Source organism: Ambystoma mexicanum, chromosome 2p (assembly GCF_040938575.1).
Source record: "Ambystoma mexicanum isolate Mex_15411 chromosome 2p, UKY_AmexF1_1, whole genome shotgun sequence".
NCBI classification, from domain to species: Eukaryota; Metazoa; Chordata; class Amphibia; order Caudata; family Ambystomatidae; genus Ambystoma; species Ambystoma mexicanum.
In genome coordinates, this window is record NC_090923.1 from 607,741,900 (window position 1) to 607,763,346 (window position 21,447).

A 21,447-nucleotide genomic window follows, 5' to 3' on the forward strand; every position below is an offset into this window, starting at 1 on the left:
GGAAAGCCCGCAAAGAAGAGGGAGCAGCCTGGTAAAAGATAGCAGAACAGTAGAAGACCGCATAGTGAGAGTAATTCATAATTCTGGAATAAAATTGAATCTTGATTACAATGGACTAACATTGAACTATACATTCAAATGTTGATGTTGATAGAGTGAGGCTACTAGAAGTTTTAAGATAACCTTACAGACTGACCCAGCACGACTGCCTTATAGGAAACATGTTGTCTTTCACTTAAATAATCAATATCAATTGATAGTGAGAGTCAGGTTAGGCTGCAAGCAGCAGCGGAAGCTGCAGACTACAGTGCAGCCAATTGATCACTCTTTGCCTTTACTTTATTTAGTTTACCCAATATTAAAGTAAAACATTTTCTTCACCACCAAAACTCCAAAATATCTGCTGCTATTACCGCTATGTGCTTATAGCCTCATAGACCTCGGGAGGGGTCATTATCGCTTAGGGAGACCCTTCTCCAACTTATGGAACTTGGCTACGGGTCATTACCCTGCGATAATGACCCCTCCCTCGGTCTATAAGGCTTTAATAACAAGACCTTCTTATGCATTGCTTTATGTTGGATTCCTCCAATTTCTACGTGGTCTATCAGAAGGTGTTCTTGCTGCTTGATTGAATGGCCTCACTATTTTGATAAAGGAAGGTTAAAGGGCCAAGTTCTTTTAGCTCTAATTTAACCCTGTAGGCTACGGGGTGAACACAGATGTCTGAAGTAAGCGCTTAACTCACTGAGCTATTGCAAGCTCAGCTTTGAGTCTTTAGTTATAAGGTTCTGCTCTGAGACACTAATTGTATAACGACTGCTGTGCGTTTGTGTTTATTCAGTTCTTACATATAATAGAGGATGTGTTCGGGATATGCTTGAATCACCCACGATGGTATTTCAGGGTAGTGTTTAACCACCAAAATTATGTATGCATGTATGTAAGGTATTTATAAAACACACACCTAGCACTGTAGTAGAGGTAGTGTACACACAGGGATGGTCACAGGCAGGTCTGGTCCCAAGGTGTCTGCCTGACCATTGCTTAGTGATATATAGTGCTAATTAAAGACTTCCTTGAACAGCAGGCTCTTCGGTTTCTCCTTCTAGGACACAGCGCAATTCAGAAGCGTTCTGAATTATCCTAATTGCAGTGGAGGGAATGGTCGAGTGAGGTTTCAATTCCAGGGGTGTGATCAGGGGCAGAGCAGAACGTACCACAAACGAGGCCAGGCTAGTGGTTCAGCTTACTCCAACAGGATGGTGGCCTAGGATAGCAATTATTTTCCTGCCACTTGCAACTTTTAGCAAGTACTATTTCCGTCCACTTGTAAATGGCTTGAGGCTGCGGATTGAGTGCCACATGCTAACAATGTGCTTTGGTAGTTAATTTGTTTGAAACACAGTCAATTTCTGCCCAGTTTGTAAAGGTCTTTCGGACCAAGTTGTCCTGTCTCTTGCATGTTTAATGTGCTTTCAGCACTTGCTTAGAAATAATTTTCATGAGTAGGTCAGGTTCAGATTTTTGAAAGGTTGTCAGATTCGAGTTTTTTTTTACGTGTTTGTGGTATGGTGGTAATGACATGTGCCCTTATCTCTCATGTTAAGTGGCTTAGGTAAACATTTACATAAAAGGTTAATGTCAGGCAGCGAATAGCATTGGGCTAATTGAGCTTTATCCTCCCCAAGCCCTCTGACATTTTGGGCCTCAGCTCATGGGACTTGGCTGGGATCGAGAGCCTTGAACAATACTGGATGCTGATGATAAACAGTGTCAGGGCTGTGACGTCAGCAGTGTAACAAGGAATTGGCAATTATTTTGTTAGCACATTCCTGTTATCAGGCAAACCTTTTTTTATGCATGAATTTTAAAACGATTAGAACTATGATAGGACATAAAGAGTAGTTTAATCCATCACCATCATAAATAAAACACAGGAAATATCTGAGAAAAATGTACAATAGATAGGCAACCTTATCCTAAACTGTATTTTATTGTGTTCCTTTAAACTCTGCAAATATAGTTGTGTTAAACAGAGATTTTTCATTTTTTCATATATTTGTGTTTTGGGATTTGTCATCTTCCATTCAATATGTGGAAAATAGAGCATTGATGATACTCTATTGGTTATACATCTTTCTGTAAAGATGATATGTTGCTAGGTTGCTTTATAATGTGATTAGTGTACTTTGCAAGTAAACTCTATAAGATAGTATTATTGTAGTTCTTGAAAGCCAAAACCTTGATATTTGTGCACATAGCTCGGAAGGTCCATAGTCAAGCACCAACATTACAGACTGGGTTAACATCTTTGTATCACACCTTAAGCAAATTGTGTAATCTTGGACACATGATTTGATTATAGTGCGTCCTAGCTGCAAAAACTGGGAGTCCATAAAAGAGACTCAGTTCACACCTCCCTTTCAATGGGACACTTTTAATGTTTTTCGGGATGACAAAATGATGCTGCTTCCTGGTCCTCTTTTGCTGTGCCCAGAATCCATCATCTAGCACTTAATTATTACTACTCGAGGGTGAAGTGCCAACCAATCAGGTTGCCTGGAACACTGGTGAAATCCGCCAGTAACTCTCTCTGGCTACCGGTGCCTTTGTCTCAGGGTCCACCATTTTTTCCTCAGTTCTCATCCCAGTCAGGGCCGGCCTTAGGGCGGGGGGCGACCTGGGGTGCCATTAGCCCCCGCCACGCCAGCTCGGGGGAGTCTTTCAAGGGCTCCCCCGAGCTGGCATAGTGGGAGAAGGTGCGGCAGGCAGGCTTTTGCTGTTAAATGCGCCTGCAGCGGCGGGCGCATTTAATGACAATAGGGTGCCGTTGTCAGCACTCTATTGTCATTAAAGGCACCCCTTCGCCACGGGCGCCTTTAATGACAAAAAGCACCATTAGCCCCCCACCACGCCAGCTCGAGGGAGTCTTTCAAGGGCCCCCCAAGCTGGCGTAGTGGCAAAAGGCGTGGCAGGCGCCTCATTGTCTTTAAATGCACCCGAGGCGGCGGGCTCATTTAATGACAATAGGGTGCTGACAAGCCCTATTCATATCATTACCTCCTCGCCAGAGCGAAGAGGTTAAAAAGCAAAACAAACAAAAAAAAGTGGCCCATCCTGGCCCCTGCCCCCCTTCCACCCAGCCCCCTGTTAACCAGAGGTGCGTAGGGGGCAAAGGGTGCCCCAATTCACCCATGGCGCTGCTGCCCTTAAGGCCGGCCCTGATCCCAGTGCCCTCTCATTGCAGCCCACACCTCTGTTCTTCTCTTCCCATCATTCTTCCAGCATACTCTTTTTACTATTTGCTATGGCAACCATCTTAGTGTTACATATCAGGAAAATTGGGGACGTGAAGTAGATGTTGCTCAAATTTTCCTAAAACAATTGCGATCAGCACCCTGGATGATGCATGGTGCTAATGGTTGCTTGTGGGCATTTGCCAAGACCCTCTCTATGCACAGGCCTACCATAGGATTAGGTAATTCCTCTGTCTGCCGCGCGCGCAGTGTTCATCTCTATACTCTAGGTCCATCCCAGATTCAGGTCTATGCCACTCGATGTGACCGGAAGATATATATTCTTACCAGCCGGTCAGTAGCGCAAAGATTCTGGACTGGCTGCATTCCCTCCCCTGCTGATGTCCATGGAGTGGCTTGGTGCCAGACGTCGGGCACACAGGCGCATGAGTACAGCGCTTTCCTCTGCCCAGTCATGCTACTGGTTCCTGTATAGTAAAACTTCACTGGGGTAGGGACTAACGTGGGAGAACAGGGAACAAGCACAACTGCTTCGTTGCAATGTTCATGTGCACAGACCTGAACAGGCAGCCCTCCTAGTGGTGTGAACGATTGAAATATTTTGCGAGTTGCCTGAAGTGGTTAATGTGGGCTTGAAGTTAGTAGTGAACATTTTTGTGTGATTGTCTGTGGTGTCTTGCACAGTGGTGCTTAAAGCATGTGTGAAGTGATTAGGTGCAATTTAGGGGAGACTTGTCTCTTGTTTCTTTTCTCAATGATGTTCCCTGTGTGCTTTCACTGCTGGAGTTGTGTGTTGACATATGTTGTCAGTGGGCCGGTCAGCTTTGCTTTAGCACAGAGATCTAAGCGCTCGCCACTGATATCTATGTACAACCTCCTGTGGCAGGTTGGAATCCCGGCAGGGTCAACTCAGCCTTTCATTCTTCTGAGGTCGATAAAATGAGGACCACTCTGTGGCATAATAATGTCTTCTGTTATTTCAGCACTCTGTGATCCTCGGGTGTGTAGCGCTATATAAGAAATACATTATTATATATAAGTTGTAACGGGAAATAGAACGATTTAGAGGTGGCTATTGTTGCAATATCTTGTCCTGCAGGCCACCCAATTACCCATTGCAGACAATTCTTTAAGCTTCGGAAACATCAAAGGTTTCCTTTCTTTACATAAATATCACTCATTCTTTCTCCAGCTTCTATGTTTTGTTTGCTGTAGTGTGTGATGTTATGCTAGTTCAAGTTATGCGGTGCCGGGACACAACTTCAGTGCTCACAATGTATACAAGATTGCAGGGGCTTGCTTCGGGCGGCCCACTGACACCTCAAAGATGATGGTACAAGGAAAAGGCCAGGCACCATAAAGCAGCATCTGATCAGCCAATCACGCATCACTGCACAAAAGCAGCATTACCAACACAACTGTTAATTTTGCCTTTAAATCTTGTGGTTTTGGGCACTGCCACTGGCCCACAATGTGCTTTATATCACGTAATGTGCTACCACTTAGACACACATATTCTTTGGGGAGAACTGGAAGGGGACCCACATAAATAGGTTTACCGCACTCGCATCGCCTCTGAATGTAGCCCCCCTCTTGTACTAGTTTAAGCTTTAGGGCCCCGGCCCATGAATCTTTGCTGTAGTTGCGTCCGGGGTTAGTGTTTTCTGGTGCTCTCAAGGTGCCTGAAATGTAAAGCACCACATGTGACTAGATAGTGTTTCTATTTTTCCTACTGCTTCCTAGAAAGAGTCCTCTCTGTCCGTGACAGGCGTGAGGTGCTGAAAGCTCGGCTAATTCTCCCCGCTCTTTCTGCTTCTCGACAAGGCCCACTCCACTGTCGCTCTATTCTGATCTAATTAGAAGGAAGGCTCGCTCCAGGCATGAGCACATCCAGGCCTGCTCTTTAATCGCGGTGACACATGGTCAGCGCTGCGGGGGACGTTTTAATCGTTGGCTGACTGGCTCTGCGCCATGGGCGGTCTGTGCTTGCAATTGACTTGTCACTCCTTTTTACGGTAGTGAAGCACGGTCGCCATAAACCCAACATGGCTTGTTTTATGGTCGCTGCTTGGACACGTTTGTATGAAAGAGTATTTTTTCTATATTTATAAAGTGCTTTAGAATACAGCACAAGTGAATTGAAAGCCATCTTTACATTCTTTTTAGTAAAGAATGTGACTTTTAATATAGTGCATATGTGCAACGGAATTGTCTATGGGCACTTAATATGGGTCATTATTAACCATGCGGAGAGGTCAACTTTGTATCAATATCAGAAGGAAAAATTGATTTTTAAATGACAGACTATAATCCTTCACGCGGAACACCATGGTCAGGCTGAACACAGCAGGATGTACATACATTCACACAACAATTTGTATGCAATTTGGGTACGGGGTAGTATAGCTCAGTGACAAGGCGCTCGTCTTGGAAGCAAGACGATGCAGAGCAACACAGGTTAGAATCCCGGGCCTCCGCTTAGAAACCTCTTCAGTATTAAGCAAAAACCTTTATAATTATCTTCACAAGTACCCCCTAATAAATTGGATGTCCCTACACTAACCTTCCGAATTTGTTATGACATGCATCTTTGGAAATTTGGAAATTGATGCTACAATTCTCCGATATACATGCCAAACGTAGTACAGCCATCCCACAATTTAAAGAATGATCCATTGGCTAGAGAGAATAACCACAGAAAGCATTACTCAGGAAGTAGCACAATCAGAATTCCTTATCATTTTAGAGACACGTAGAGGGGGAAAATTGCTCTCTTGGCCTTGAGAAAGACCTGGTTGGGTTGAAACACGTGTTGGCTGGAATCTTGTAATTCATAATTCTGGAATAAAATTGAATCTTGATTACAATGGACTAACATGGAACTATACATTCAAATGTTGATGTTGATAGAGTGAGGCTACTAGAAGTTTTAAGATAACCTTACAGACTGACCCAGCACGACTGCCTTATAGGAAACATGTTGTCTTTCACTTAAATAATCAATATCAATATCAGAAGTATCAATTGCTTTTTAAATGAAACACCTCAATCTAAATTGCCCCCTGGTGCTACTTTATCTTGTTTGGAGCAAGATGATTACAAAGCTCACTAAGGAAAGTATTCTGCTGCTGCAGCAGAGCTTCTCAGTGCTGCACACACCCCAGGTAGTAGGGACATCTCTACTGTTAATTTCTCACTTCTTTAGCCCTGGATGATGGGGGTTGGATCAGGAGGATAAAAGACTGAGTTGTCAAGGATGAAAGAATGTTGTCAGCCATATGGGGATCAAACCTGTGACCTACAGATGCCTGGGTCGGCACCGAACCCGCTGAGCTTTCCAATCTGCTAAAACCAAAAGCCTTCAAAGAGTGTATATATTTAAAGGTATTTAACAAGTGCCAATGGATGTTACCACCTGCTAATGGGCTGAGCCTAGAAAAGGTGGCTTATTAATGTTAGAACAATGCACCCAATGATGGTGGAACACTCTGTTTAAAACAAGGAAAGAACATGGAGAACCATTGGCATGTTGGAATATAAGACCGCCACCAGCCTTCCTTGCTCTCTGCCTCTGCATTTTCTGCAGTAGAATACCCGACATTGAAATGTTAGCATGGTAGTTTGTAAACTGCCACTGGATGAGTACAGAATTGTTAAAGCTGCTAATAACATTTAGAACTTATCCACAATTTCTTCGCTGAACTGTAGTTTTTTGCGTAATTTTTGAAAGGCTTCGGGAAAAACTGTCCACGGTTTATTTGCTATAGCAGAAAATATTTTGACCTCAGATGTGAAGCAGCTCCATATCATGCATGACATGACGGCAGTTCTGGCTTTTTACTTTGCGTGCTGTAGCTTGTAGGCCAACATTTACAATGGGAAAAATTCAATTACAAGTGAAAAATTCAAACTAGTTCATAGTGTCGCGTGCCAAATGGGTACGACGTCCTTTCACCGTGGGATGTTTTTTTGCTGTTTTTTTTTTGCTGTGAATTTTTTTTTTTAAACCATTGGGGGTTAGTAACTTATATAAATGGGGTGTGGGTGTTTGGGAATAAATACAAATTAAAGAAAATGGGGGGGTTGGGGTGGGACCCCGTGGAAAAATAATTGAATAAAAATTTGATGGTTTTTTTTGTAAAAAAAAATTGCAGTAAAAAACCCAGTGAAAAACATCCCGCGATGAAATGACATGTAACCGTCAAATGGCGTCATATGCCAGATATGCTTAATGCCAATAATGCTTTTTCTGATGTAGGGTATAGTAAGGTCTATATATCTGTAGTGGAGCACAGGGTCTTTTAGGGATGATACCGGATAAGCCTGGAACGAGGGGCAATCTGATCTCATGTAGGCATCAGTGAATAAGACACATCATCTTAAACCTGGCACTGCTGAGGAGAGGCAACCCGTGGAGGGACTTTAACACCAGAAGGATCGAATCTTGAAGTTCTGCTGGCCCATCAGTTAATTAGGGATCCCCTGATAACCATTTATCCTAAAATCCAATTTAGAATGCATAAAAGCAATTATGTTGCTTGCCGGAGGGAAACATATATAGGTAGAAAAAGGTTTATCGGCCTCATTACAAGTTGGGCCCACTTTTTATGGTCAATCCGCCGGAATAGTGCCCAACGGAATTACCATTAACACCACTTGGTGCAGCAGATTTCTCACTAGATTACAAGTGGTGGTGTTAGTCCCCATTCCTTTTCATTCAATAGGACCGCATTGGGGATTTCGTCCAAATTACTGCTGCGGTAATATCACCAGCGAAAACTCTGCTGATTTTGGTGATTATTCAGCAAAAAGTGGGAGGATCCAGGGCCAAACTCGTTGTATGGCCGAGTGGGAAAAGTGGTGGTAATTCTGTTACTACCACTGATTTCTTGGACTGCCATTCTCGTAAGGAGCCCCAAGTCTTTTTAGCTTGAAAAAAAAACATAAGGTTTACCATGGTATCCACCATCTCCCAGCTTCTATTCAACTTGTATCTGTAGCCTCAGACGTATATAGACAAAAGGTCGAACCTGATAAGCCAAATTATATACGTCTGAGGCTACAGATACAAGTTAAATGGAAGCAGGGAGATGGTGGATACCTGTAGTACTCCATATGCCATGGGTTTTAAAGAAAAACAGAAATGGGTTAAGATGACTAATTAGTTGAGTTCTAATAAGTAGGGCTTGATCCTGGATAGAGGTGAATACACTGTTAATGTAAGTGTCAGAGTAGGATTTGATGGTTCACGTTGTCGAACACCACCTATAGCTTAAATACAATCTAGCACATGCCCCATCAACAGCGATCTCTTATCTAAACTGGTTAAAGATGGAAGTTGCCACCAGCGTCATTATCTTGCCAGTCTGGAATCCTACATGTGTATAGCAGCCCAGCAGTTTCACTATGAAGTGAACCTGCAGAAACTGTAATACTCTGTCTGTGAAAGGATAATACTCCAACGTGATTTGGGGTCATTTAGTTTGTGTAGACGGCGCTGCATTGGCCATAGTGAAAGTCCCTCTTGCAACTCTGTGTACAGATCTGTATGGAAAGCCATGACTGTGCCCAGTGCTCTTGCCTATAGCATCTTTGGTGACACTGGGGTTATTAACGTATAGTTTGCACAACAAGCCGTGTGCCTGCATGATTGTAGAATGGTTTTGGGCAGACATTCAATGAACGTTCATTTGTCAAAATTGTTTGAATGTACCTTGTGTAAAGAGGAGACACTGGGGATCACTAAAGAGATTGCGTTGGTTGCCATTTTTGTTGACTGCCTAATATCTGTGTGTAGGGGAGGGAGAGAAGAACACATCTGCAATAGAGCGCTTAGAAGCCCTTGTTTCTGTTCAGAGCTGTTTTCAGCGTGTAAAACATCTGCACCCTTTTGCAAGTCCTTTGACGTTCTCCCCTTTTAAACATTCCTATGTCGAAATGTTTATGTTTGAAAATGGTTGGCAAGACCACATTTATATGAACGTTGCAGCATCTGTTTGTAAGCACTTTGTGATATATTTGATATGATATGTGATTTGGGGTATGGCTATAAAGAATTCTTTGTAGGGACTAGTATACTGAAAGTGCTGCACTTGTCTTTGTGAATTGCCTTTACAAACTGTATGTCTATAGCCTTTAGGGATTCTGCTTCCCCTGCCCACTACGTGGCTACTTCAAAACAAAATGCCAGTACACCTGGCCTATGTGTTTAGAAAATATAGCAAAGAACCAGCAGTGAAAAGTCTTGAATAACAGCCTACACCACTGAGAAGTCAGTCTGCTCAGATCTACTAGGGTTCTTGACAATGTAGTTTAGGGCTTAGATCAGAGAAGTTTGATGGTTGTAGCAAGAATTTGGAAAAACATTTTTGTACGTGTATTTACACAACTCAATTTTTCCTCAACAGTGGAAGTGAAATTAAATAGGTCCATTCAAATGAACAGATAAGATATGGGCAAATACACTATGGGCCTCATTACAAGGTTGGAGGCTACCACCAAACTTGGGTCTGACTCGGGTCCCACGAAAGGGGAATTACCAGGCCATTCTGACCTCGGCGGGCCCGGTAATTCCCATTGCACGGGACCCGGAACCGGTACTTCCCCATTCCCATTTGAGCTCCCATGGGGCTCAATGGGAATGGGGAGGATGGTAGCAGCGGTACCATTCATAATGGTACCTTTGCTAACATCCAGTTCTGCTTGCGGGTGTCGCTCTGCACGCCTGGTCTGACCAGGCAGGCAGAGCGGCACATGCGAGCAGAACTCGTAATGTGGCGCCATGGTAACAACAGCGCCGGTAGCACTACCAGCGCCGTTGTTGCCTTACCGCCACAATCGTAATGAGGTCCTATGTCTTGCAATAAACATTATGTGAGACTTTGGGTGAAGCTTGTTTTCCTCTTATAAACTACTAGCTGTTCCCCGAGTAACATATGGCGTTCTAGCATATCTTAAAGGTCAATTTCGGTCGGAATTTCATAGGGTCACTTCTGTCCCCCTTCTTAAATATCAGAATTATGGGTAGGTCCCTGTGACTTATTAATGGTCACTGAAAAGGCTAAACATATATGAAACAGTCTTCTTTTGAATTTGAAAAGCGTATTTGTATCAGATGGAATGAGAGGTATGTGCGAATTAAGAACAGTACCTAAGCTTAATCCATTGATTACAAAGGCCACTATGACTCTTTGTAGATGCATAATTGTCAACTTTGCTCCACTGTAGAGTTCCTTTGATGGCAAAAGATTGCGTAGTAGCATAATTACAGCACCTATTTTCAACTTTAGCTCACGAGGAGCCATTCGTCCTACGGTGTATCACTCTTTAAAGATTGAAACATTGAGCCGGTAATTAACTGTTCTTTGACACTGGAACCGCTGTGCCCTGTGTGAAGAGAAGTGGGAATGGAAAGAAATAACTTAAAATTAATCTGAATGTTTGTGATAGTGGAAGGTGAAGGTGACCGCATTGAACCATGCTCATTCTGTTTGTTAAAATGATAGCTGTTTGGCACGCACTAGAAGAGTGCCTGGTGAGTGCTGCCTGCTTACCTGCCCCATATTATTTCCACAAAGTACTGCTGCCTCATAAATCATTTTCCAGCCTACTCTAAATTGGTTTTACTTTGAATGCCAATATATTGTGCCTATTGGCTTACTGAACAGGACTCATTCAATCCATTGGCTGCAACACTGCTAGTCCCTCTTCGGGACCAGGAGGCTCAATATCTCAGGCACCCATGCGCCTTGGTGTGCGCATGCATTGGAAGAGTTACTAGTGAGTGCTGTCTGCTGTCTACTTACCTTACCTAATTTGCAGAATGGGGGCATAATGATGATCGTTCCACTCACAATTTCTGATGCTGTCATGCCCAGCTGTACTCTGTGTCTATCAGGGATCAATGGGGGAAAAAGACTAAAAACAAGAAAATAACTTCTTTCTATTGAACTACCCCAGTGGCGGCAACAACACCTTTGAACGCAGTGTACCCTCTCGCGAGATTTGATTCTAACTTTGTTGACTCATCTGAACTTTTCCTCTGGACACTCGAGTTGGTGGTGGGGATGCCCAGTGTTGAATGCCCCCTTGCCTACATCAACTGTGCAAGTGTGGTCCATAGACCTAAGCTCGGCAGATACTCCATGGGACCTGAGTCTATTGTTAAATTTTGCCCAAGCGGAATGAATGTTATTCTCCAGGATCAGACTCTTTTTCATCCTCTTCGAACTAACATCTGTGGCTTCCACAGTGCACCTTCCCATTAATGTAGGTGTCTCTCAGGAACACTACGCTAACAACCATCAGCGGGGCTGTACCAATATGCCCTTTCTGACAGGTCCACATGGTCTGAGTGTTGTAGGATCCTTGAATCCCCATCAGCGCTTTGAGGAAAGTGCTATCCCTTATCCACTCACCATCCTAATTGAAAGTGTTATACCTGACTCTTGTGCAACTGTGCTGAATCGAAGGAACCTATTAAGCCTTATGAAAGAGATTCCTGCTTCAGCCAATATCAATACTAAAGATTTGGATAGGATTGAGCTCATTGATCTTTATAGAACTGACCGCTCAGATATGTATGTTAAATCAAAAAAATGTGTATTGCATCATCTTTAGGCAATGTGAGAATTTGAGAAAGATGAGTTTTGACCTGTTACCGTATGATGACTCTAGATTAGAGGGGGATTGTCCCTCTGGTGATAAGAGGGGTTTGTCAGTAGCAAACCCAGATACATTGGAAACTGAAGTTCAAACTCTGAAAAGGAAAATCACGACTTCTGAACCTAGCTGCTATTGGTCTTAGTTATTGAGGGCTTCTGGTCAAGATCACGTGGAACCCAATTGTCTTTGTGGGCCACAGGGCCTCTCTCTTGTTTCATTTAATACTTGCGGACATCAGCATCTTTTTAATAACATTGAAGTATGTGATTTGCTTAGAAGTCTCCTACTTATTTTTCTTCAAGAAACATCGCTGAGCCCTCATCCCCTGGGTTTTTATGGCTTTGTAGTTTTCCATCAGGGCGCTCGACAGCGTGATCTGGGCCGCCCTCATGGAGTCAAGCACACATAGTCTCAATTTTCAAGAAAGGAGCTAGAACTGATCCATGGAATTATAGACCAATCTCAATCTTGGACTCAAAGTTTTTTGCTAGCATTCTTCTTTCACATCTAAAATTATGGACAACTTCAACAGGTAGAGTTCAAAAATAGCAGACAGGTTTTAGATGCAATTTGGGTACATACCTAAATGGCCTATTGATTAAATGTCTTCAGCGCCATGGGAAGGGCAGTACCCCTGCTTTTTTGCTTCTGTGGATCTCACAGCAGCTTTTGACTCAGTTGACCACAATCTCTTATGGCAAAAACGTGATAATTGGGGCAATCCTTGGGGCCTGCTAAGGCTGATAATTTCCCTACATGATAATTCCACCATGCAAGTTTGTCTAAATCACAATGGAATAATGTCACGATCTATTTCCACTTCAAGGGGGTCCAGCAGGGTTGTCTCCTGGCCCCCTCTTTGTTTAGTCTGAATATGGCCGATATAGGAGCCTACCTACACCCTAAAGCTTTTGTCAAACCAACATTGCATAAGTTAAGACCTATATTGTTAGCCTACTCTGATGATTTTGTCATGTTTGATTGTACACCCATAGGCCTCCAACATCTACTGGAAGGTTTTTCCACTTTTGTGGGCAACCATTTTCTTACTATCAATCCAGCTAAGACTAAAATTATACAGCTGTCCAATCGTAAGAAGAAGATGGCTTTTACCTAGCAAATTTGGTCTGAGCAAGTGATCCCAGTTGACTATCGTATATGTTGGCTTCTTTATAACATCTAAAAGTAATAAAATAGCAATTTGCTCCTGGTTGCGATCAGGGGCGATTGCTTTATCCAATCAACTATGTAGAGTGGACTCAAGGTATGGTAAGTTTTCCCCGATTTCTACTATATATTTCTTTGGAGAGGAAATTGTTCCAAAACTCCTATATGGAATTGAAGTTTACGATCTATCCATAATTGAGTTTGTATCAAACCTTGAAGCCTTGATCTGGAAGAAGTCTCTGTGAGTCCCTGACTCAACCTGACTTTTTGCAATATAATTCAAATTAGGAATTGGTTCTATAAAAGCTAGGGCCGCATGGAGGGATATTTCCTTGTATAGGAAAATGTTGCGATCTTTTGAACAATTGCTATTTAAGGACTTTAATTAAATTTGTTTGGAAAATGGGTCCAGTGATTGCAGTAAATTAAAGAATCTTGCTCTGCCTTAATAGCAGAATGTGTTTGTAATGAAGACAATCTGCTGATAAATCTGAATAAGGTCAAATAGGCACTATGTGACTACGTCTGGGCTCAAACAGTGCATGGATGAATATGCCTCGTTGCTTCAGCTTCAGGGAGATTGCAAGAAGTGGGGCACTTTAGCCCCTTTCCTGTCGATCTACCCTGACATGTGTACCCATCATCTCTTTCTAAGGTTCTGTTGGAATTTACTGCTCATTAAAGAAATGTTGGCACGATATGGACTGGAATCAGCAGAGCTTGCTTTTTCTAGGTTATGGAAAGAGAAACAGTACCAAGAAACTATGAAACATTTATTAACTTGTTGTATAGCTGTTCATGGCCTGAGAGGGAATGCTATCAATAGGTTTGCTCATTTGTTTGAGGGGGAAGTGATGAGTCCATTTGGAAGTACTGTTTGGCTGGGTTCACCACTTCTATGGTTGTGGCTGTTATTCCATCTGTTAAAATGTTGAATATTGACCTTGATACTCATAGTTAGTTATTCATCTGAATTTCTTCTTTAGCTTCTGAATTTGTGTATCATGTGTTTGGTTTTAGTAATTTCTTAAACAATGTGTCTTTTTTTGTTTTTTTCTGTCTTGTGATATATTTTTTCTGTATTACATAGTTTAAAATTTTATGAAAACTTAGTTTGAAATGGTAAAAATAGTTATTATACATCTTGTTGTTAAAGGTTAATTCTTTTTTTCCAATAAAACAAAAACAAAAAAAAGCGATAGCGGTTGTTGAAGTGGAAGGGCACACGGAGGTGCACTTTGCCATTTGAGCAGCAGAGGGCAAACTAACACTGATAAATTGCTTTGTTAAAATAATATCTGTTGTTGAAGTGGAAGGCTGCACAGAGGTACATTTTGCCATTTGGACAGCAGAGGGCAACCTAACACTGATAAGTTGCATCAACTAAGTATAGAAACATACCTAAGCATTTTATATATAAACTAGCTGGAGGATGTTGCTCTTGTCCTCTTGTTGGCAAGTCGTGCTTCCGTTTGCTCTGGTGTCTCATGTGCCCTGGAGGATGTTGCTATTGTCCTCATGACAGCACATCTTGCTTCAGTTTGCTCTGGCATCTCATTTGCATTGGAGAAAGTTGCTCTTGTCCTCTAGTTGCCAAGTCGCGCTGCTGTTTGTTGTTGTGTTTCAGAAGCTCTTGATATTGATTTTCACTTTGCATCAGATAGAGCTTTTTGAAGTGATGTTTATTTACTGTGTGGCATATTTAATTCACTTAATTGCTTCTGAACATTTGAGAAAATGTCCAAGAAAGATTGATTAGCTCTCCTCTCGTGAATGAACATATGTAAACTGTAACCTTGCCATTTCCCATATTTGGAGTGGCGTGATAAAGTAAAATTTACATTTTTTTATTCCCTTTAAAACTGCTTTAATAAACAGTTTCATATTGTATACAGTAGTAATACATTTTAAATGAATAACCAACATAGAGAATATTTTGCTTTAGACACTTTTGCAAAATGTTCCTCCTTCTTGTACCTACTGTAGTGAATCGGGGTGAGCATCAGTAAATGAGGGTGTCTACGGAGCATAGTTTTTGCATCTAAAACATAGACTACAATTTTGCCCCAGACAAATGGGGAATCCATGCAAAATCTGGTACCATTGGGTTCAACTGTGTGAATTTGTATAGCCCGGACAAACATACACCCACACATACACATTTCTTTGCATATCATATTTTTGCATCCAAACAGACTATGATCCTGCCCCCGACAAAAGAGGAATCCATGCAACATTTGGTGTGGATTTATATGGCCGGACAAACATACACACATACATACATCCAGCTTTATTTATAAAGATATATTTGAAAAATGGTGGAGCAGACATATGTTGCCTTTCATGCAAGGAGCCAAAGTAATTCCAAGAAAACTTAATATTTAGATATCATCAAAGGAAAAGAGATTAAAGATTTTGGATGGCTTAGCACCAGCAAAATAGCTTGTTTACACTCACCGAGCTGCTTCATTAGTGCAAGTGGGAATATAACTCCTACAGACACCATGACGACCAGGTAGTTCCCATTCAGGTACCAGTCCCTGTAAAACAATAACAAGGTGGGAAAAGGCCTGATTTGGAACCGAAAGCAGCACTACAAGCAGTTAAAATACCAGCTCTAAAGGTCTGTATAGATTGGCAATCACATCGATTTTTGTATAGGTTTCTGCTCCAGGAAAGTGGTGCAAAACGGTGCATTTTACAAACTTCCCCAAACATGTTTTTTTTTACCATATTCCGTTGCAGTTCATACCATATTCCAATAATTAAAGATCTACAAAGTGTTCATATGCTTTATTTCCCTGCAGTTGGATGGAAAACGTGAGTTACCTGAATCAAAAAGGTGCAGCTTGTTTCTGTTACAGTCTGCCATCTTGTGGTCAGCCCAGAATTGTACAGTTTGTGTACTTGATTTTAAGGTGGCAGTGGGCATTTGTGTGTGAGTAACAAGATGGCACTAGAAGGCCTGCTGCCCACTCCCATAATTCACCCTAGAGTAGCCTACACCTTCTGATAGTATTATATATGTTTTATTTAATATTTCCTTTTTATAATTTCTATTCACACCACAGTGCTTCTATTAAAACTGCAAATTAAACACATCTGTAGATATTTTGTTACATAGGAATTAAATTTGTATGATATTTATTGAGAAAATGTGTGTTATACTCATTTGATGTATATGACAAATATTACAATCTTCAGAAAGTCGATTAGTGGCATCTGCTTAAAATCACATGCTTTGCATACTCAGCCATCTTCTATTGGTTGGTTTAGAGTATAACATTTTTTTTTCAGAAAGTCACAAAATAGGGTATTGACAGGGGTACTCCTGTCACACTATCCCTAGCCTATGTGTCCTTCATGCATCAAGGTCCTCAGATTGTTTCTTTTGATGGCCTGTGAGTTGTAATGGTTGTGGGTGCAATGCTATTCCCCATTTTTATTTTATACATCAGCTTTTGTACTGTCCCATTGCTCTCTTGCTGGGTGGTAGAGCGGGTGCATGGTATTCAAAGCAGATATAAGCTTCAGAAAGATGATTACTGGTAAGTAGTATTTGTCTTCTGGAGCTTGTGAATCGGATTAGACACAAATGCGGTACATAAATTAGCAAGCAGTACCTGAGGCAGGTGGTGGACGACTAGAGACAGAAGAAAAAGGTGTTTGAGCATTGCCTGACCCACTTGTGAATCTGATCTTGCCTGTGTATCAACACAGTAGTGCTTTGTGAAAGTATGAACTGCACTCAAGTTGCAGCCTGGCCAATTCCCTCCAGTGGCACATTGGCAATGAAGACTAGATTGGCTCCTGTGCTGTGTGTGGAATGTGCTCTAGGTCTAAAAGGGAATGGGGCACATTACAATTGTGCCAGTCCGGAAATAACAGTGCCGGTAAGCTTACCGGCAACGTTGTTTCTGGACCAGCGCACTACAACTCTGCAGGCGGGTAACATCCTGCCTGCCAGGACTAACAAAATTACTGGCGCCTAACTTCCCGGACACCGGACTTGGAAAAGCCTGGTGGCACTGGGATGTCAGTTCCCGGTAATTCTTTACGGGTCCGGCGGCAGCCCGCCGGTAGCACCGGCAGGGTTACCACCGGACCTGTAATGAGGCCCAATGTCTTTCTTTGCAAGCGAATAACAGTTGTATACACTTGACAATACATGGTGGCCTTGGTAACTGGGCCACCCTCTCTACCAGTAGGAAAATAAACAAAGAATGTTCTTGTCTTTCGTAGTTATTTTGTTTTGTTTAAATAGAACATAACTGCTCTCCACACATCCCGTATGTATAGTGCTTTTTTCCCTCTTTTTTGTGAATTAGAAAACAAAATGGTAGTTCTATGGACTGGTTGACATGGAATTTTGAGATGTATCTGGAAGAGAAGCCAGGGTGCATTCAAAGCACTTTATGTTTCTGTATGGAGAAGTGCTCGGACACCAACAATGCTTCTAGCTCGCAAGCACTCCTGATGGATATATCGCAGGGACGTCATTTCTCTAAAGTACCAAGGGTAGCAGAATTGACATCACGCAACCCTTGACCTCTGGTGACATCAAAGGAAGTGATGTCATTTGACCCCCCACCCCCAAGTGACATCACGGAAAGTGATGGCACACAACCTTTCACCCCTTGGCAAAACGGAGTGGCATCACATAGCATTGCTCCCCAGTACACTATGGAAAATATGGTTACGATACCACTGTGATATGATATACATTTCATACAAGAATGGATCAACATATGTAGCATTGATATTAGTGTGTATAGACCCTTAGTACCAAATTACTGTGAATATAAGCTGATGTCCAAGGCCAAATGATGCCTGGAAAGAAAATACATGTGACTGTTGCATGAAATGAAAGAAGGTGTGTCAGCAAATGTAATCCTTAGAAACGGAGCCAGAACCAAACAAATCTACAGTCATCTCCTGTCGTGATTTGCAAAAAACAAAACAGAAATAGATTGTAGCAGGTTATATATATTTAAAGGTGTTGGAAGTTTTCTGAAGCATTTTCATTTGCTAGACAGTTCTCAAATATTGAGTGCGTTAAGGAACGCAGCGAGAGAGAGACCCTCATTTGTTTCCTCCCCTTTGGCTCCAGGCCACATGGAGACTGAACCAACATAATGATCCAAGGCCTGCCTGAAGTCCACATTCATCACTAGCAGTTGTGTGGTCCATGGTGGCTGCATAATTATGTGCTGTGTTGCCATGTAAGAACAAACTCATGCTGGCTTTAATGCCAGTAATATTATAAGAAAACATGTCCAAGGTGGCATTGCCAGTATGCCAGTAGCCCCATATAACGTACTCCTGGTGGCTTTGCCATTAAAAATGCAATGCCTTAATAGGAAAACATGTCCAAACTGGCTCTGATTCAGGCCAGTCTAGACATGCAAGAACACATATGCTTGTTTTATCATAGTTGCCCAGTAAAAAATGACATGTCACAGTAAGATGTATGGCTATTCTGACTGCGCCAACAGGCCAGAACATTCACACTGCATTCTCCACATCGACACCCACCCAGAACATTCACACACAGACCCATTCATACCCATTGGCCCACCAGACATTGGCCCACAAATTACTTACACATACCCCTTCTCTCACACTGCATTCTCTACACATGTACCCACCCACAAAGATAATCACAGTCCAGAGTTCGAAATTGAGAGGAGCTGGGAGCTATTTAACTCCTGGTTGTAGCCTGGAAGAGCCTGGTTAGCTTGTAACCAATAGCTACCGGGAGCTACTTTTGGCTCCCCAGGCCACTTGATGCCGAACAAACACATCTATGTAAATTTACCTCTGTGAAATCTATAAATATACATTAGGACACATCTATACAACATATGTGGCCAAAAATAATGGACACAATGATATGTTTGCATCTTATGTGCAAGTAAGATTTGCGAACGCCCATGTACTAGCTTCCTTGTTCCCCAGTGGTAGCTCCTGGTCCCTGGCTAATGCTGGATACCCAGGAGCTGCTTTTAGCTCCTGCTTATCCAGTCCTAACTTCGATCCCCTCAGTCACGTCGATACCCATTCACCCATCAATCGCTCACACATACACCTTCTCACATTCAAACAAAAGGGCCTTTTTGAAATGTTTCACGTGCATTTGAAAACATGAATTGACAAAACCAAAAGGTTTGGACTCCTTTTTAAAATCTGTTAATGGGTGTGTTCAGGTGACTGTTAATGTAGTCAAGCAAACATATTTCTAGATCCAACTGCAGGAAGCTAAAATGCTGTGGCCAGTACAGGGCAGCCATTGCATGCGAGGCATGTCCATTATTGGACAGAGCCAGGAGCACAGCAGAAATACCCTACATAGTTTAAGTGCACGGACGAGTTTCCACGCATTCCTTTATACAGGATGTACATATATAGCGGAGAACACTGCCCCAGGCATGTGCACACGCACTGCTGTAAACAGGACACAATTACCTGAGAACACTGCTCCAAACCTGGGCCCACGCACTGCTGTGTACATGATATAGATACCCAAGTACACTGCCTGAGGAAATTGCACAACAGAACAAGCATTGTATCCAGGATAAACAACAGAGAACACTGCCCAGACACGTGCATAGGCATTTCTTTATACACAGGATATAATCAACCAGGAACACTGCCCAAGGCATGTGAATATGCACTGCTGTTGAGGAATACAGAAACAAACGAGAACAGTGTTGCAGGGACAGTACTGGACACATGCCACACAAAAACAAAGCAGACCAATGCCTTGTGCATGCACACATGCTCACATTAGTATGGGTGTGCACAAGGAGTGCATAGACAGGTAAAGTGTAACAGCATGGTGTATAGCCGATGAAGCCTCCAGCTTTATGGTGCACAGGCAGGGGTGTTCCTAGGCCTGGAAAAGATCTGGGGCTATGCTAATGTCAGGACTCTGGGCTAGCTAGACTTTTGGCTGTAGCCCCTGAGCTTCTATCCTGGGCTACTACCAAAAGACCCGGGGCTATAGCCCCCTGAGACCCCCCCCTCACAACACTTCTATGCACAGGTCCATGAGGTGCACACTCATTACTACACTCAGGAGAGGTCAGATACATAGGTGTGTGCACGGGACACAATTATGCACAGTTCTAACTTTGCACTTGACAAGTGTACACATTGAGGCGCACAGTCCCTTAACAGCAACCAAGCATACCTATACACAGATGAGGCACAGGAAACGCGACAGGTAGCCCATAACTACAGTGTTAATAGTAATAATAATTACTTTCTACTTGGGCCACACCTGAAACTGAAATGCCTCTAGGCGCTTAAATGATAGCTGTAATTATTTCACAACCAACACCACTCATTTTATTCATCTTGGAAGTGTAAATTGGCTGAACTCTCTCACCACTGCCTCCCCCCACGCATACCCCCCCCCACACTGTCTTTTGGAGCACTGATGTACAACAGAGATGTGGAAAGCACTCGGTAAACAGATCTGTGCAGGCACTCTGTCATCAAACCTAAAGGCAATGGATTTTTGTAAAGGTGCTATAAAAGTCAACTACTGTCGGTGCTTCACTCGCTGGTAGTTCCAGCCTCTGCACGGCGCTACCCTGGACCATAGAAGGTGCGGGCACAGGCTGGAAGTTTAGGCATCTTTATTGCTCCCCTTCCTAAACCTTACTGAATTCCAACCCCCCCCCATTTCTGCCCACCCCGCTCCCTGTGCCTTCCGTCCCCCTCCCATCAGTTGACATCTCACATGACCATGCAGACACCACAACCTCTCCCTTTTTAACCATGAAGTTAACTTCACCCCATTTCTTCATGAGTTTCTTGTGTTTAGTTCTGGCTCATTGTGGCCGTCCTGTGGAGACCTCCAGAGCTCTCTCTGGGCTGGCATGTTCTGCAGCACCCCAAACTTCATCATCAGACTTCTCCATCATACGACTCTTCTGGTCTCCCTGTTTCAACATCCTCCATCCTCCTTTCTCCTTCAAGCGTTTCTGGGAATTGACGGATATCTGGGTCTGTCCCCAGCCGTTATTAGAGGTCCCTTGACATGGGTTATAGTCAGTGGGGGACTGCTGAATGCTGCAGTGTGTTTGTGGGTGCAAGGGTGTCTTACAAAAACGATATTCCCTTCTTGGAGGTTCCCCCCCTTCGTCCGTTGTCTATTATTAGCATATTGTTTCATATTCATTTTAGCGTAAGTATCTCGTTCTGTCACCTCCTGATCGTGGGAGTATTTCTACTCAGGCAGGGTGATGTGTGGTAGTTGTGTTCTGACATTTCACCCAAAAATGATCTCCGACGGGGCCTTTCCTATGGTGCTATGTGGGGTGTTGCGGTAGTCGCTCAGGAGTTGATA

At 42.8% G+C, this 21,447-nt stretch overlaps 1 protein-coding gene across 2 annotated transcripts in view; it reads right to left on the reverse strand.

Annotated features, from left to right (window-relative positions):
• SLC38A3 (solute carrier family 38 member 3) overlaps nucleotides 1-21,447 on the reverse strand; it is a 558,646-nt gene that overhangs the window by 96,989 nt on the left and 440,210 nt on the right. For both annotated transcript variants that reach the window (XM_069644136.1, XM_069644135.1), the window contains exon 8: nucleotides 15,549-15,631. In XM_069644136.1, the coding sequence (XP_069500237.1) occupies nucleotides 15,549-15,631 (83 nt within the window). The remainder of the gene's footprint in view (nucleotides 1-15,548; nucleotides 15,632-21,447) is intronic.